The sequence below is a fragment of the Nicotiana tabacum genome, chromosome 21 (assembly GCF_000715075.1).
Source record: "Nicotiana tabacum cultivar K326 chromosome 21, ASM71507v2, whole genome shotgun sequence".
Taxonomy (NCBI): domain Eukaryota; kingdom Viridiplantae; phylum Streptophyta; class Magnoliopsida; order Solanales; family Solanaceae; genus Nicotiana; species Nicotiana tabacum.
In genome coordinates, this window is record NC_134100.1 from 76,484,722 (window position 1) to 76,503,661 (window position 18,940).

At 36.2% G+C, this 18,940-nt stretch overlaps 1 protein-coding gene and 1 long non-coding RNA gene across 3 annotated transcripts; one reads left to right on the forward strand and one right to left on the reverse strand.

Moving 5' to 3' along the window:
• Nucleotides 1–1,725: 1,725 nt before the first annotated feature.
• On the reverse strand, nt 1,726–6,761 carry LOC107821991 (uncharacterized). 2 transcript variants are annotated; one of them, XM_016648486.2, is made up of 8 exons: nt 6,580–6,761; nt 5,289–5,391; nt 4,797–4,892; nt 3,515–4,684; nt 3,367–3,430; nt 3,012–3,151; nt 2,598–2,909; nt 1,726–2,239 (listed from the first exon to the last, which is right to left on the reverse strand). In XM_016648486.2, the coding sequence occupies exons 1-8, from the start codon at nt 6,624–6,626 to the stop codon at nt 1,940–1,942; spliced, it is 2,232 nt and encodes a 743-aa protein (XP_016503972.1). In that variant the 5' UTR covers nt 6,627–6,761; the 3' UTR covers nt 1,726–1,939. The 2 variants fall into 2 exon arrangements, with proteins under 2 accessions (XP_016503972.1, XP_016503973.1); XM_016648487.2 differs by lacking the exon at nt 6,580–6,761 and adding an exon at nt 5,599–5,629.
• A 9,117-nt stretch (nt 6,762–15,878) lies between these two features.
• LOC107821992 (uncharacterized) lies at nt 15,879–17,950 on the forward strand. The gene is made up of 4 exons (XR_001656276.2): nt 15,879–16,128; nt 16,422–16,802; nt 17,456–17,563; nt 17,681–17,950. It is a non-coding gene; the product is annotated as an uncharacterized LOC107821992 (long non-coding RNA).
• The last annotated feature ends 990 nt before the right edge of the window (nt 17,951–18,940 follow it).

Here is an 18,940-nt window from a genome sequence, read left to right on the forward strand (position 1 = left end):
ATAATTTATTGTTAAAAAAAGTTCCCATGCATATTTTAAATCATATTATTTTCAAAGTCAATCTATTTCATAAATTTCATGTGTAATCAGATATGAATGGACGAGAATAGTGCAGAATACAGTGTATTAGTAATGCAGTGATTAGTAATGCATGAGTTAGTAATGCTAGCATTAGTTATGCAGATATTATCTCTTATAAACTATTTGGTGTGGTGTATTAAAAATTATAATGCATTGCATAATTTTTAAGAAAAATAATTGTTTACAAAAATGCCCTCCATATTCTCTAGCTTTAAGGGACTTTAAGAACAATTTTGTCTTTAACCATACTAATGCATGCATTAATAGCCTTGGTATTACTAATGTCATGGTTTTCTATGCATTACTTATACATAGGCTAATATCAAGTATGATGTATAACTAATGCAAGTATTAGTTATACATAGGTTGAAAAAATATACCAAACAAGGTATTAGTAATGCACAAAGCTAATGCTTGCATTATTTTTTCTAATACCTCCTACCAAACGACCCCTCAATGCTAACACGTGTTATAGAAATATTATTATTCCCTATAAAATAACTTTAATTAATTAACTAAAGGCAAACTTACACAAATTTATAGTGGATTTAGTACCACGAAGGCACAAAAATGTCTTTCCGTATATGGTTAGTGAGTTGAAATATTTTTCAAAAAAACAAATTAGATAAGATATTTTCAATATGATTATGTTCCTAACCAAATGGAGACACTAGAGTTTGACGAATTTTATATTCGAATTGGTCAAAGTACGCCTTTGAACTATACGTAATTGAGCAAATTTGTTCATCATTAATACTTTGGCATATACATGCCCTGTGTCCAATACTTGCTCCAAATATGACTTTATTTTAAGTGGCGCCATATAAAAGATATATTTGATCTCACGCGCATACTTTGAAGGTATATTTGGTCTCACGTGAATACTTTGAGGGCATATTTGGCTCATTAAAGTTCTTAAACTTTTACGTTATTGAGTTATCTCGTTTGATTCATGACAATGTACTATAAATTTGTAATGATAAAATCCTCCTCAAATCAATTGATTTCCGCCTGTAAGTCTCAAACACGAACAAAGAGAAGCAAAGTATAGAAAAAGCTAAACTATTTTGTTGGAAAACATATATCAATAAATGTCTCAACGGCCTCATATGCCTCAAAATACCACTAACTAGCCATTTTCAACATCATAACAATAAAAACTAATACAATAGACAAGCCTAGCCACTATAGGCAATAATTAAATCAACTATATCAATCAAGTATGTCAAATCTCAACTCAATAGCAAAAAGTAAAGCATAAAAACAAAATACAATACAAGAGAACTATATAGGTTTCTCTTCGAACAAAATGGTTTAAGTTTTCTACAATTTATTTCTCTTTTTTGAAGGAAATCAATCGATTTGATAGGTAGTTTATTATTACAACCTTTCACTTTATTGCGTACATCTATCCTCCATATGACGCCGTTTAAAATAAAGGCATATTTGGAGAAAATATTGGACGGCAGGGACATGTTTGAGCCAATGTATCAACGATGAACAAATTCGCTTAATTTCACATACTTCAAGGGAATATTTAGACCTTTTCCATTTTATATTTAATGTCTATAGACAAAGCCAGAAAAAAAAGAAAGAACGGTTGAGACTTGAGTACGCTACAAAATTGTAGCAACAATCATGAGCTAAAGCTAAACAAAAAAGTAATTTGATCGATTAGTTGTATAAACTGTCATAACAGCCATATACAAAATATCACCAAAAAACATGGAGACTCGGCTGCATGATGCAAGTTCAAAACTAGTTTGTCAACATTAGGTATAACAATGTTTACTTTTTTAATTGTGGTGTCCAGGCTAGTTTACGCGCACCTCTACTAATATCTTCAGTCTATATATGGTCAGCAGCTCTCTATGTTAACTGGTGGCGCTACTCCAGTTGACGCCTTTTGTGCCAAGGGAAGAAATTTGTCACAATCCTTTGCGCCAATATTTGTAAATGCATCTACAAGTGTCTGGGTGAATCCAGCCAACATGGCCTTAAAACCCTGTGAGCAACTTTTTTTGTCACCTTCAACAGCATCCAGAACACATCCTCTAACAAGGCTACCTACTTGAGCACCATCCATATATGCTTTACATGCCACAAGAATATCATGACAACTTTGAAAGTAATGCCCTACAACAAAATCCTCAAAATGCTGCAGCAAGAGAGAGTAGTTGATTTAAGACCAAAGCCACAAGACAACTAGTATTTTATCAAGAAAATCAAGTTGCGTGGTCACTGAGCTTTACCCATTATAACTACACCTTGATTGGTAAGTAGTCGTTATAGTGGTAAAGTCTTGACTTTATTGTCATAGTGAATAAAACCCAGTTTGCTTAATGTGACAAAATAATTTTGTACTTTTACCTTTTTAGTGACTAAAACTCAGTCACTTTACTGTTATAGCTGACAAAGTTCAGTAATCGTATTTAAAATTAACTCCAAGAAAATAATGTCATAAAGCATAATTGAAAAGCTTATATAGTAATAGATGGTCATGAACAAACATATACCTGTGGTGGTCGCCTCATACAGTAAACCATTGTTTTGAGATGTAAAATGAAAATGCTCTCATTATATTGTACTGAGCAATTTTCCCCCATGGCTGATCCACTCATCTTTGCATATCCAGGCTCATTGAAATAGGGCTTTGCATTCAAAATTAGCCCTTGTATGGAAACCAAAACTTGTAGCATAGTTGATTCACCAGGGATCCATTTCTCCTTCGCTCTACCGCCCCATGTGTTGAGAAGGCTCAGGCACACTTTTCCACATTCATACAAGTTCGGATTGATACGAAGACCAAAAGAATGATAGTGTACATGCTGGAAACAATAGTTAGGAAAGCGTTAGACTTTATGTAGAAAAAGGGAAAATTATAACATTTTCACAGATAAAATAAGACATCTTGATAGGTAGACACATACTGGTGGAGCATTGGGATAGTTGCTAGGGAAGAAAACATCAAAGAAGAAAAGGCCATCATGGTACGGAGTTCCATCAGCTCCAATAATCACTGCCCTCAACAGATCCATTCTTGTTTCATACACCCGGACAAATATGGTATCTGCTCATGAAAAGGCGCTCAAGTGAGTGTCATTACAAAAAATATACACCAGGCAAGTTTTTTTTTTTATCTCTAATTCACATTATTGCTGAGCTCCTCAAAAAATAATTACTTAGACAAATTTATGAGCATGTAATTCAATGGCTTGATGATAAAAACAATCATCACAGACCAGGTAGAAATGCTATGGAAGACAAAATAATTGCTCATATTACCAGGCAGATCTTTCTCCAGTATCTTCCATTCCTCCTGTATTCTCTTGGCGCAACTCTTAGAGGCCTACAGCAAAGTGACAAATATTTAGTAATAAGATGAAGCACAAGTAATCAAAATTATTAACCACATGTTTTCAGTTATGCCAACCTGGTTGTCAAGGGATGCAAGTCCAGAAAAGAAATGGTCCGAATGATCTTGAACAGTATCAAATTTTTTGAAGAGACGGAAATTCTTCAGACTTTCACCTAAATCTCTACGCTGTCCCTCACTAGAAACTGATCCAGACTGAATTGATGAACTCTCTGTAGTAGTTACACTCTCGTGCAGACCCTGAGTCCAGAGTGTATGATCCATTTCCTGAGGGAAATAGTACGTAGGACCTGGTGCGAGAACAGATCCCGAATAAATCTGTTGCTGAGGGAAATAGTTCATAGCATCTGTTGTGAAAATAACCCCCGGATGAACCTGTTGCAGAGGGAGAGAGTTCAGACCACCTTTTGGGAGCATATATGCCGGATGCACCTGTTGCATAGGGAGAGAGTTCATACCACCTGGTGCGAGCATAGACCCTGAAGAAGCTGGAGCAGTTGTCATATTAAAGGGTAAATTTGTCCAACCAGGCATTTGTGGAGGTACAAATTGAACTTCAGGGAAATGAGATACACCAGGTATAGATTGAGTATGCCAACTGTCAGAGGCAGTTCCCTCGAAAAAACGAAACTTCCTTTTAAAAGAAGATCCTTGAGCATTAAAAGATTTTCCTGCCCCAAGTGTTAGGTTTGTAGAACCACTTTGTTCTTTACAACTTGTCTCTTGTAACTTTCCTTTGGCAGAAAGTCTACTCTTGCAAAAAGCAGGTCCCAGAGACGAGGAAGATAGCTCAAATGGCGTAGGCTGACTAACAGGAGTTGAGCCATACCATGAAGTGGACTGGTGCCTTAGTACCTTAGGGGCTTCTTTTCCAAAAGGAAAACTCATAGCTTTCGAAGCGGATGATGTGGACCATGTGGTTGTAGCGGTTGGCGCCATTTTAGCTTCAGCAGGACCGGACATCCACGGGATTGGAACCTCAACACCAGGTGGAATATCCATATGATCAAAATGTGATTGCATAATGGCATACTCCGTAAGCGCTGGGTCATCAAAATACATGTCTGTATGCACATCATCTCCATAATATAGGTCAGCGCCAAAATCATCTCCAATGATTAGACCATCTGATTCTGAAGGGCAGTGCTTCTTCGAAGACTGAACTTGATCTACTGATCCACTATCTGCTGAACCACCATGACCAAGGGAAAGTTCGAGCAAAATTTCCTGCGAAAGATGAGAATCTACAAATTAGCCCCCGAACAGAACACACATAAAACATAGAGGTAGCCAGTACTTTGCCAAGATCCTTGTAATAACTACTGGCAATTCTAGTTACCTTTCCTTTGCTACTAGATTCAGTATTCCCATCAATAAACATTGCATCACTATGACCTCCTTCCATGTCAACATCTATTATTTCACGGTGAATAAACTACAAAATGAACACGATTCATCAGCATTAGTACCATGTCCTACAATAAAGTGCTTACCCCTGAAATCTATAACCTCTAGAAAAACAAACAATAAAGATTCAAATCAAAACATCTATTAATGTTTTGAATTTTCTCAAACTCTTGCAAAGGTACAACAAGTTGGCTTTCCTTTGCTAGGTTGTGTGCATATTTCCCTGTTTAAAGGAAATGCTAAGTGAAAACCAACAGCATCAAGATTTTCTCTCCCACAACTTCATCAAACTCAACTTGACTTCAGGATTTCCAAGAAGAGACACATGACTTTTGCACTATATAATCAAACTTTTTATTGTGATCAAGAAATCATATGCCAAAGCCAAAGCTTTAAGAAGGAACCAAAGAACAGAAATTTATACCTCCTTTTGATTAACAGACTCTGATTTTGAACTCCAACTGATAGAGGGCGAGACATCCACCATCTGCCCATCGATTGAACTCCCACTAGGAAACACTCTTTTCCTGTGCATTAATTTCAACAAAATCAAACAGACACACAACGAAAACAAAATAAAAAATAAAAAGAAATAAAATCAAATAGATATGTGTTTCACTTAGAATTCAGGGAAACACTCTTTTTCTGTGCATTAAAACTATCAGAATCACACAGACATAAACGATGAAAACAAAAAAAAAATGAAATGAAAATCAAAAGGGTCTGTGTTTTACTGAAAGCTCTGGAGAAACACTCTTTTCCCCTGTGCTAATAATTACATCAGACCCACATACAGAAAACAAAAATACTTAAAAAAGAGTAACATCAAGTGGGTCTGGTTTGCTTTTAGTTCAGGTGAAAGACTCTCTTTGATGTGCATTATTATCAGAATCACACAAAAAAAAAAAATTAAATGAAAAACATCAGAAGTCTGTGTGTGCATAAATACCATCAGAATCACAAAAGAAACCAAAAATAGAAGAAAAACATCAAATGAGGAAAGGTGAAACACTCTTTTCCTATGCATTAGTACCATCCAATTCACACATACCCAGATAAAAAAGGTAAAAAAATAACAGAAAAACATAAAATGTGTATGTGTTTTAAGATGAAACACCATCAGAATAAAAAATAAATTTAACATAAAGAAAGTAGAAAAGTACTTAAAAAAACATCCCATGGGTTTGTGTTAACTGTTATACTCGGAATTCTGGTGAAAGATACTCTTTCTCATGTGTATTAAAATCATTAGAAAATCAACATTAAAGACCCACACAAAGAAAATCAAAGATTAAAAAAACAAAAAAAGACATGATCAAATGGGTCTGTATTTTACTCAAATTTATGAATTTTTCTTTGTATCAACATTTTCAGAATCAAGAAGACCACATAAAGAGAAAACAAAAAATGACAGATAGTCTGTGTTTTACTAAGAATTCTCTTTTTCTATGTATGAACATTATCAGAATCAAAACGAACAACATAAACAAAGATAAAAGAAAAAAGAAAAAAAAAAGATTAATTGACTCTGTCTGTGTTTATTGGAATCCTCTTTTTTTATATGCATGATTAACATCATCAGAATCACAAATATAAAACCCAAAAAGAAATCATCAAATGGGTAATGCGTTTCACTCATAAAATTCTTTTTCCACAAATCAAACTGTAAAAACCCAGATAAGAAAACGAATAGAAAGACAGTAAGTGAGTGTTACTTTGAATTCTGGGAGATGTATAGAGAAAGTGACGGCGGAGACTCCATTGAATTGACTGTTAGAAAAAAACACAGCTAGGGCTAAGTAATGAGAAAGTGATCAGTTTCTTAAATGGAAATCTGTTTATATTGAGAGTTCCGTTTTTGGGTAGTGAATCTTACACAGAAACAAACTCTGCCGACGTGTCTTCCCCCTTTTGACACGCCTTCGCGCCTTGTTTAGAGTACAACGTCTTATGTCATTGGTAGAATACCCCTGAATTTCGTGTTTATTACGATATCAACACTGTGTTTTTTTCCTTGGGGCCAAAGGAATACATGGGTCCTAGCTGGATTTATCAGCCTTAAGAACTAGCACTACGCAGATGTAAAAATAGGGCGACTACCAATTTTCAGACATGTAATTCAAAAATAGTCAGTATTTATAATATTATTAAAAAATAACTATTATTTTACTATAATACAGATCGGTCTAGCATAATATACTGGAGATTGGTTCATTTGTGTATGAATTTCCAACAAAATGCTAAAACTCTAGCACGCGAAAAGTTCCAGCATAATATACTGGAGATTAGAGCACCTGTGTATGAATTTCCATCATATTATACTGGACCGGTATATTATACTGGAACTCCAATACATTATGCTGGAATATTTTCTGGATTTTGAACAATGTTTTCGTTTAGATTTATCTTTATATGAAAAATGGCTAAATTTCGATTACTTTTGAAACTATGACTATTTTTTAATTACCACTTATAAGTCTGACTATTTTTGAATTTCTCCCCGATGCAGATAGATACTTGTTCCACTACCTTTTACTTGTTCACTATACTAAAAATATATTTTTACTTTTACTTGTCTATACTAAATTAAGAGAAAGATAATCCTTTTTTTCTTATTTTACCCTTAACATTAATTACTTATTTCCCAAAATTTTTGGAAATATTATCATTATTATGGGTAAATGGTAAAATATATACTTCATTTTCTTTTCCTAAAAGGAGTGCAAAGTCAAAAGTAAATTGCGGGAGAAATTCTTTTTTTCTTATTCGATGTTCGTTTTATGCTTTTGGCACGATCGATATAGATTGTCCCGATTTAGAGATAAAGTGCTTCTATCCATAAGTGTATTGGATTTTAAGAAAATAGATGCATTATTACAAAGATGTATATCTATAATATATTTGATGGATTTAATATTTAAAGCCCGATTGGTTTAGCTGATTTAAAGTAGCTAATAAAATCAAGTACCGAAAAATACTTTTATATGTTGAAAATGATTAAATAAATAAGCAATTACGTGTTTGAATATAACGGCTGAAATTAATAATAAACAGTTGAAATATTTAGAAAAAAAATATTGATAAGTATTTTCTTATATTGTAATGACTTAATTACCCTGACTAATAAAAATAATTATACAAGATTTTGAATTCGAAGTTGATACAAGTACATTGATTTATGAATTTACATATGGTTAAAAATGATTAAATAAGATTATTTTCAATAAATATTTACTTTATATTTAATAGAACAATAAGCTAAAATACACTGGGAGATGATTATTACAGCACGTCTTTCATTACGAACACAATGCATATAAAGATAAATAATTGGGTTCATATTTTATTACAAAACATAAGAGAAGTTTAAACACTACTATAAAACAACCACGTTTTCAAAGACATGAAGAAGGCCTATTAATAAAACAAAGAATTCCATAACTCAAATCAATTTGATTGATTTTAATAGTGAGGAACTTCCTATAGTTCTTGATGTTTGGGAAAGAAGCCCCGAAAAATATGGCGAAGTGAAGTCAAGGAAATTATTAGTTAGGCGTTTTAGTAGTTCGGGATTATAAAATAATATCTATCTATTTTAATTTATTTGAACTTATTTCTTTTTTAGTTCGTGCAAAAAAAATGACCTTTTTTCCTTATTTGAAAATAATTTACCTTTATACAATAATTTATAGCCACACAAAATATATGTGACTCATTTTACACCACAAGTTCAAAAGTCTTCTCTCTTTTCTTAAACTTCGTGCCCAATCAAATGGGTTCACATAAATTGAAACGGAGGGAGTATTAGAGATAAAATAAAAAAAAATGATTAAATCAAAATTGCTTATAAGCTGGAAAATTATAAATTGCTTTTGGTTGATTTTGGCTTCTAAGCACTTTACTTATAAGCGTTTTAAGGGTTTACCAAACGCCCAGTTAAGCCAAAAAGTATTTATAAGCTAATTTGAGCAACTTATAAACTTAGTCAAACACCCTTTTTAGGTTTTCACCATGAAGCAATTACACTTCTAAAATTAGAGGTTCACAATTAATTTTTAAAATAATTTTAGCAAATTTTTTTACATAAAAATTTATATTCCATGTCAAAAATAATGGGACCAATTGAACTCATTGACTATAAGTTGCATCATCCATTTTTTATTAGTTTTAGTATAGATATTTGGTTTAATTATTTAAAATTTTACGAAAACAAAAGGTAAACATAAATTTCAATCTATCAAACTCGGAGATTTTGAAAAAATAAACCAAATAAAAAAAAAATAAAAAATAAAAAAAAGTAACCGTGTATTAGTAAAAAGTGGGCCTAGACATGAATAAATTAAACATAGAAGCGTGACAGACGATGCCAAACTGCACGCATAGAAATGACCAATGGATTGGAAGGTCATTTGGAGAATGAATTCGAGATTAGTTGAGTCGAAATCGTTGATACCGTAATTATTGATATTATAGTTTCGCTAAAGAGTCAATAAGAAGGGATTCATAGTTAAATATAGAGCAATTACAAATTCCTCAAACATAATATGCGAAAACAATAGAGTAATGGGGATAACGTGCATGCGAGATATTAGGGAATTAACGATCATGAAAAAATTTATTATAAAAATGTCACGACCCAAAAACTTAACCTGTCGTGATGGCGCATGTCGTGGAATTAGGCAAGCCGACTCATTCCAAAACAAATTGATATCTTCATTTCAAAGATAATTTCAAGGCTATTTAGCATTAAAAAAAAACCTTGGTAAAGGAGTTCAAATCAAAACAAAAGTGCGGAAAAGAAAAGTCTGACATCGGGGTGTCACTAGTCATGAGCATCTACTACAATCTGTCTAACAATATCAAAACTAACTCAGCCTGAAAAATAGCTAAATACAACTAAAGGAAGATAAGAGGGAGAAGAGCAGGGTTGCGATCGCCAGACACCTACCTTGCTATCCCCGAGAAAAATCTGCAACCGGAATAGTCAACAGCCGCTATCGTGTCCAAATACGCCTGAATCTGCACACAAGGTGCAGGGAGTAACGTGAGTACGCCAACTCAGTAAGTAACAACAATAAATAAAGATTGAGCAGTAGTGACGAGCAATAAGCATATAAAGTTCATATCATGAAATCTCAATAAAATACCACATACTTTTAAAATTAGGGTTTGAATCAAAACATCTCATTTAAACCCAGTTCCATTAAAATCATTTAAAGATATTTTTCAACAGTTTTCAAACAAGGCTCAATGCAAGGTGAGCAAAAATGATGAAATCATAAACAGCCCCTCGGGCATACCTCACAATCACTCATGCCTCTCGGGCATACCTCACAATCACTCATGCCACTCGGACATACCTCACAATCACTCATACCACTCGGGCATACCTCACAATCACCCATGCCTCCCAGTCACTCAGCACTCGGCACTCGCACTCAATAGGTACCTGCGCTCACTGGGGGTGTGTACAGACTCCGGAGGGGCTCCTTCAGCCCAAGCGCTATATCAAGCCAAATCATGGCATAAATCACTTAGGCCCTCGGCCTATATCAAACATGCTGCGGCGTGTAACCCGATCCCATAAATATCCCCACATATCAGGCCCTCGGTCTCACTCAGTCATAAACCTCTCAAGCCACTCGGGCATTTCAGTAAAAATAGGGTACTCAGCCCAAAACAACATTTATACACATCAACATAGAGTAAGAAAAACTTAGTTATGCAGTAAACAGGTATAACCATGACTGAGTATAGATTTTAAATCGAAAACAGCTATAGGATAGCAAGAAAAGGCCCCTAAGGGTCCAAACAGCACTGGCACAAGGCCAAATCATGGCATTCAACCCAATTTACAAAAACTCTTTCTAAAACATATAAGTATCATATAGTTTCAACAAAATACGCAACTTTACAGTTACTACGGGACAGACCAAGTCACAATCCCCAACAGTGCACGCCCACACGTCCGTCACCTAGCATGTGCGCACCTCAATATAGTAGAATGATACAAAATCCGGGGTTTCATACCCTCACTACTAGATTTAAAATCGTTACTTACCTCAAACCGGCCAAATCTCTACCCCAAAATGTTCTTGCCTCTCGACTCGGCCTCCAAATGCTCCGAATCTATTTACAATCAGTACAATACCATCAATATACGCTAATGGAATAAATTTCACAAGAAAAACTATCAAATTAGCCCAAAATCTGAAATAGGCTCAATCCCGGCCGACGACTCAGAATCGGATAAAAGTCACAAATTACGAACACCCATTCACTCACGAGTCCAACGATACTAGTTTCACTCAAATCCGACTTCGAATCGACATTCAAATCCCAAAAATTTATTTTATGAAATTTTTACAAATTTTCCCAAATTTTCACCTCAAAGTACTAATCAGATGATGAAATTATTGATATATTCATGTATATTAACCAAATTCGAGTTAGAATCACTTACCCCGATGAATTTCTTGAAAAACTCACGAAAAATTACCACAAACCGAGCTTCCTAGGACCAAAATGTGAAATAATGCCCTAAACCCCGTTTATAAAGTGCACCTCCGGCCTCCCACTTCGCGGTCCGCAAATTTTTGAGCGCGGTCGTGCCCCAGGTCCCGCGGGCGCGAAAAAAATAGTGCGGTCCGCGAAATTCTGGGGCTGCACTGTCAGGCTTTAGTAATTTGTCCATAACTTTCTCTACAGATGTCCAAATGATAATTTCTTTACCTTTCTCGAAACTAGACACGAAAAGCTACAACTTTTATTTTTGAATCATCTCAAAATTCATTATAGATCAAAAGATATAGGCTTCCGAAGTCAGACCAGCGGATATGCAGAACTTTCCCCGGAGTGCGGCTGCGGCAGAATTATGCGATCCGCGAAATTCCAAGCGCGGCCGCGAAATTCTACTGAAGTCCGCGAAATTCCAAGCGCCAGAACCATACCTGAGTTCCGGAAATGCCCGGACTCGCTCAAAACTCACCCCGAAATACACCCGAGGCCCCCGGGACCTCAACCAATCCTAAAATACCATACGAACTTAGTCGAACCTTCGAATCACTCAAAACAACATCAAAATACCAATTTACCCTCAGATTCAAGCCTAAGAACTTTTAAACTTACAAATTCGACAATCGATGCTGAAACCAACCAAACCACGTTCGAATGACCTCAAATTTTACACGCACGTCACAAATGACACTACAAACCTACTTCAATTTTCGGAATTTTATTCCGACCCCGATATCAAATTTTTCACTACCGACCGAAATCGCTCAATTTCCAACTTTCGCCAATTCAAGCCAAATTCCACTACGGACCTCTAAATCACAATCCGGACGCGCTCCTAAGTCCAAAATCACCTAACGAAGCTAATTGAATAATCAGAATTCTAATCTGAGGTCAAATGCTAAAAAGTCAAACTTGGTCAACTCTCTCAATTTAAAGCTTCAACAATGAATTTCTTTCTTCCAATTCGATTGTGAAATACCTGCAAACCAAAAATGACGATTCACACAAGTCAAAGTATATCATCCGGAGCTACTCATGCCCTCAAACAATCGAGCGAAGTATAAATATTCAAAACGATCAGTCGGGTCGTTACAAAAAATGACGACTTTTCTAACTTTGTATCCCATCTGAAAATTCACTTTATAATTCTCTCTATCACTGTATTAAGTTTAAACCAATCAAAACGAGACTTGAGAATAGGAGAAATATTTATCAATAAGAATTATCTTTTATTTTCTTTATATTTGATTTTCTTATTTGCTTGTGGCCTGCAAATACAAAATCAATTGATTTGACATATATAGCTAATTTTAAGTTAAACTGTTTGGCACACATAGTGGGGCCCAAGTAGTCGTTTATTTTCTCCTTGAGATTGTTGATTTTGCTTTAGTTCCACCAAAATCTCATTAATCTTTACTCGTTGAATTTAACTTGAAGGAACATTATGTCTTGTAACGATCCGATCAGTCGTTTGAGTATTAGAGCCCCGTTTTCCTATTAGATGCTTTCCGTATGTCTGTTTGATATTATAATTTGTGGAAATGGTTGGTTTGGTTCTAGAAAGGTTCGGCAATAAGCTGGAATACTTAGTTTTATTTTGAAAGCATTAAGTTGTAAGAGTTGACTAAGGTTTGACTTTTGAGTAAACGACTCCGGATAGGTGATTTATAGATTTCAATAGGTTCGTATGATGATTCTGGACTTAGGCGTATGTTTGGATTTATTTTTGGAGGTTCCTAGAAGATTTAAACTCTATTTGCTCATAGTTGGCAATTTGAAGAATTGTAGGGTTCATAAGTTTGACCGCTAGTTGACTTTGAGGTTATCAAACTCCGGTTGGTATTCCGAGACTGAGGATAGTTTGTGTTGTTTTATGAAACTTGTGTGCAAAGTTTGGTTGAGATCCGAAGTATCTAAGTATGAATCGGACGCTTGCTTGAAAGTTTAGAAGTCTATGAATTTAAAAGAGTTCGACATGTGGTTTGACTTTTGATTCTTAGATGTGATGGTTCTGTATGTGTTTGGAGGCTTTGGACAGGTCCTCGTAGTATTTGTGGACTTATTGATATGATTAGACAGGGTTGCGGGGAGCTCAAATGAGTTTTGGACCACCCAAAGCATATTGGAGATTGCAGATTTTTGCTAGTGTCTAGTGCGCTTCTCGATCGCGGAGCATGTCTTACAATCGCGATGAAGGATTTAGGCTAGGGACTATTGTGCTTTGCTTATGCGAAGAGGTTGTCGTTTTCACGAAGGCTGGGGGTCGCTGGTCATCGCGTTTGCGGAGGTTCGACTGCGTTCGTGGGGGTTCGACCGTGTTTGCATAGGGGAGTCAGGCAAAGTTTTGCGATCACGAAGGTCTATCCGCGTTCGCCAAAGAGGAAGGCATGTTTGCCCTCAGGTTGGGGCCTTCTCTTTTGCTTTACTGGATGGAATTTCGGATCCAAGCTTAGTCTATGAGTGATTATTTCCGGTGGGATCCCTGTCATGTCAAGATGGGACCAAGTGAAACAGTCCATGTTAAATATAAGAAATTGAATAAGCTTTTTCCTGAGCTCGGGATTTAACCATGTGCCCAAGTATACCTTTCGCTCGGGCAGATGCTCGATTAGCGTGATTTTCTCCAGCTCTTCGATCGTTGATTTGGTAGCGTCGGAATCATCGGGGAAGATGAAGGATCGAGGGATCCCATAATCATCATCTTCGCCAATCTTTTGCTTCTCTAGTTGGGTCGAGGCTGACGTTTGTGATTGCTATTTGGTGTCCCGTTTCTCCTTCAAATCTGATCCCTTTTGTCGATGATAGTGATGATATCGGAATTACTTCATTGATGGCAAACATATCCTTTATGGTTGGTTGCTCCCCGTAGACCATTTTGATTCCCTCTAGTGTTGGGAATTTTAGAACACGGTGAAGAGTCGAGGGTACTGTTCTCATGTTGTGGATCCACGGCCTCCCGAACATGGCATTATATCTCATGTCGCCCTCGATCACATGGAACTTCGTTTCTTGGATGGTCCCGACCACGTTTACTAGCAACATTATCTCGTCCTTAGTAGTTTCACACGCCATATTGAATCCATTTAGTACCAGGGTTGCGGGCACGACCTGGTCCTGTAGACCGAGTTGCTCTACGACCCTTGATCGAATGATGTTGGACGAACTACCTGGATCAATTAATACACGCTTAACTTGAGATCTATTCATAAGTACAAATATTACCAATGCATCGATATGGGATTACATGATTCCTTCTGTGTCTTCGCCACTAAAGGACAAGGTTCCTTTAGGTATGTAGCCCTGAGTTCGAGATCTATTATCTCTTATAACCGACATCTTAGTGCGTTTAAGAACCGACCCCTGGGGGACATCGATCCCTCCGATGATCATGTGGATGATGTGTTGTGGCTCTTCTTGTTCGTTTTGTCTATTGAACTCTCTTTTATTTAAATGGTTCTTGGCCCGTTCACTTAAAAACTCTCGAAGGTCCCCATCATTGAATAATCGGGCTACCTCCTCTCTCAACTGCCTGCAGTCTTCTGTTCTGTGGCCATGGGTGCCATGATACTTGCACATTTGATTGAGATTTCTCTGGGCTGGATCGGACTGCAGAGGTCGAGGCCATTTAGTATCTTTGATGCGTCCGATAGCTGATACGATGGCGGGTGCATCAATGTTGAAGTTATATTATGATAACCACGGTCCTTCCTTAGGTCCGGTATGCCTGTCAAACCCATTCTTGTTCATCAGCCCTCGAGACCCTTGGCCTCGATCACTTCTCCTTTCACCTCGTACGGGGGTGCGCCCCGGTTCGTTACCCCTACGATCTCCGTTATACGGCCGATATTGGTCCCTATTCGACCTTAGTTCTCGGTCAGTGCCCCTTTTAATAACGGACCCAAAACCCAATTGGTTGTCTTCGACTATAATCTTCGATTGATATCGATTATGCACATCGGCCTAGGTAACAGCCGGGTACTCGATCAAGTTCTACTTCAACTGTCGTGAAGCCATCGAGCTTCGTTCGTTCAATCCTTGGGTGAAAGCTTGAACGACCCAATCGTCCGTGACCGGTGGTAGATCCATTCGTTCCATTTGGAAACGAGATACGAACTCTCTTAGCATCTCGTTATCTTTTTGCCTTACTTTGAAAAGGTCCGACTTCCTGGTCTCGACCTTTATGGCTCCGGTATATGCTTTTACAAAAGAATATGCCACTACAAAAAAAACTCGATTTAGCGACGGATTTTTGCGACAAATATGTTTCCGTCGCTACTTAGCGACGGATTAACTACGGAAATAGAGCTTTATCGCAAAAAAGGTAAGTAGAATAATTTTATCTAATATAGCGACAAATTAGCGACAAAAAGAAAACTTCGTCGCTAAAAATTGGCGCTCTCATTATAGCAACAAAATAAGCGAGGAAAGTTTGGTGACAAAATTTATTGCATATTAGCGACGGATGTAGCGACGAAGTGTGTATGTCGCTAATATTTTTCATTAATGAGAGTATCTTTACCCTTGTTGCTACGGAAAGTTTTTGTCGCTAGGTATTCAGGGAAAAAGAGTTGCGTCAAAATAAGTGTTCTGCTTTAGTGAAAAACCAGCCCCTTTCTAAAAAATAAGGTCTTTCTTTCTCACACAAGAATACACTAAGAAACCACCCCATTTGCTTCTTCTTCTTCTCCTCTAATCTTCCATTAATTTTTCCAGATGCGTTACTACATCAACTCTTTTCTAAAATACTGGTATGTCTCTGCTTCTTTATCTGTTTATTAGCAATTTTTCTACATTAAAATTTTTAGGGCTTTGGTAGATGTAAAATAAATCAAGCTTTCGTCTCTTCCCCCTTTTTCTTTGTAGTATGTGAAGTTAAATATGAAGTAGAGGTTGACATATTTTGGGTATATCTCATTTGTGCATAAATATGTATTGTTATTACTATTTATTGTTGGTAAAATCTGATTTGGGGGTTTCTTTTGTGTTGAACTCTTGATTAATACCAATTTTGGTGATATTTGGTTATTAAAATCAAATTTAGGTGTTTTGAGATCTGCGTGGTTTCCAATTTCTTCAAGGTGAAGTGCTACAAAACTCTACATTGTTGCTGAACTTTCACGCTGTTTTGTCCTGCTTTTGAGACTGCTTTGATTGACAGAGAAGTGAAGCGCCTATGGGGAAGTAAGGCAGCGAGAAGGTACTGTGATTTTATATGCAAAAAAAAAGAAAAGATAAGGATATAGTTCAACCAGATTTTGTTCCAAAAGATGTGTGGGACAATTGGATGGAACTATGGAAGGATCCTAAGTGTGTCAAAAAATCAGAAATAAATACAAAATATCGTTGTGGCGGTGGGACTGCCATCACCATTAGGACTCACACGGGTGACTCTGTCACCATTGGGGAACATCGCAAGAGACTTGTAAGTATTTCTTCGTAAGGGGTAATCACTAGAATTCAGTACACATATTTCAGCTTTTTAATAGGTTGAGTGGAACGGAGGAGCAGTAACTTACTTTTTCACCTGAAGCCACTTTTTCACCTGAAGCTCCTGAACCCACCTTTTTGCTCTATCAAATGATGCCTATAAATAAAGAATTGAGAAACTAAGTTAACAAGTTCACATGCTAGCAAAAATTTTCAGAGCAATATCGAGTAATTATAGTGAATAGTTGGAATCAGGTGAGAAAGTTACTTGATTTGTGATATCATAAACAATTATAGCAGCTCCAGCTCCTCTTTAATACATTGGAGCAAGACTGTGGTATCTCTCTTGGCCTGATGTGTCGCATATTTTAAATTTTACAGTAGCATCATTTACTGCTACTGTTTGCGAGAAAAATGCTGCACCAATAGTTGATTCCTACACATAACATAAGCTGAGTTCAATCAAAAAGTCCAAATATAAAATAGGAAGCACAGAACTAAACTGGATTTTGCAGCTACACTTATCAAATGGTAAACCAAGAACCTACGTGACATTCAATAAATGTGTACTGGTGTATACCTTCTTAGTACCTCCATTAGTAAACTGTTTCACCTTATCAAAGGATAAGTTCTTTGTTTTTTGTATAGGCTATTGAAAAGGGTCGAGATCCAACACCAAGTGAGCTACACTTGCACGTCCATACACATGGTCATGATGAAAAATCGTTTGTTAGTAAGCGATCCCGACTTGTACATGTAAGTCCAAAATCCTATTATTTTACTGACTTTGTATATGACATTAACGTCCCACTTGAACTACTTGTTTAGCACCTATTTCAGTCCTAAAGATGATTTTTTGGTATATATACATAGAAAAATGGTATTTTGAGGACTTTTGACACATCTAAGACCTAAGGAGGCTAAGAAGAAGTTGGAAAAGGAAGAGCACAAGGATTCCATCATTCAATCCCAACTCAAGATAAGGATTTGGATTATTTTATGTTTTTTTCTACTTTAAAATTAATTATAATGAATTACTCCATATCCATAGAGCAATTCTTCCTTAGGGATTGATGGATTTGGTATTTTGAGAATTGTTTGTGGATATTAATTCTAGTTTTATGTATTGAATTGTTTTGGGTATTTTTATTGTTGCATATATATTCACATGTTTATGTAATTTAAAGAGGCATAATTTGTGATGTTTTGCATTATCTTGTTGGTTGAATTCATTGATTCTTCTTAGTAATCAAAAGAGACTAGTTGAATTATTGTTTAGACCTAGTTAGGAGAATAATCGAAAGAGATTCTCCCAAAGATTAACCCACTACAAATTCTTGCATATCTTCACTGAGCTTAACTTAGTTTATATTGTGATGTTGAGACTTAATCGAGAGAGGAGTTTCTTCTAATCAATTGAACTAGTAACCAAGTGAATTCGAGAGACTCACTTGAACATTATAAGTGAATTGTCTAGAGTTAAATCCCAAACATTTGTCTTGCACCTATCCTATCAACCCTATCTTCTCCCAATTGATAACTTCCTTTGCTTAATACTTACGTTGATTATCATTAGCCAAAAGTTTAGACTTTTAGTTAATTTTAGTTTTAATTCACACAAATCTAAATTGTTGATCATCTTGGATAGTAATTAAACTAGAAGCTACGAAAACACTGTTTAAATCCAATCCCTGTGGATACAATATTTTATATACTATATTTGACTAGCGAGCCTAAGTTTATATGTCGGTTTTGCACTTCATCAGCAAGCTTCTTGGGGAAATTTCCGGTCACTCCGAGTTTCTACAAGTTTCGAGCAAACATTTCATCAAAGGCAGGTCTTGTTCAGACCTACGAAAAATGACTTATTACTACATTTGATTATGTGCTAAGGCATTAGAAATGTTTGCAATTGTAAAAAGATGCTTAGATAATAGACTTGAAAATTGCCAAAAGGGTATATTTCCGGAATATCTTTACAAAGGCCCAATAAAAACGGCCTCAACAAAATATATGTACAGGATAGAAAAACAAAAAAACATCCTAAGGCATATACGCCTGGTCTTCACCGGAATCTGACTTGTCACCATAACCGTCGGGGACTTCGGATTCTTCAGAGCTCTCGGTGCCCTC

What these genes read in the sequence shown, in the direction of transcription:
- LOC107821991 (XM_016648486.2), bottom strand. Translation starts at nt 6,626, where the DNA reads ATGGAGTCTCCGCCGTCACTTTCTCTATACATCTCCCAGAATTCAAA. An exon ending in TTGCATCCCTTGACAACCAG is followed by an intron (nt 3,431 to 3,514) that starts GTTGGCATAACT and finishes ACTTTGCTGTAG; the next exon opens with GCCTCTAAGAGTTGCGCCAA. An exon ending in ACTGGAGAAAGATCTGCCTG is followed by an intron (nt 3,152 to 3,366) that starts GTAATATGAGCA and finishes TTTCATGAGCAG; the next exon opens with ATACCATATTTGTCCGGGTG.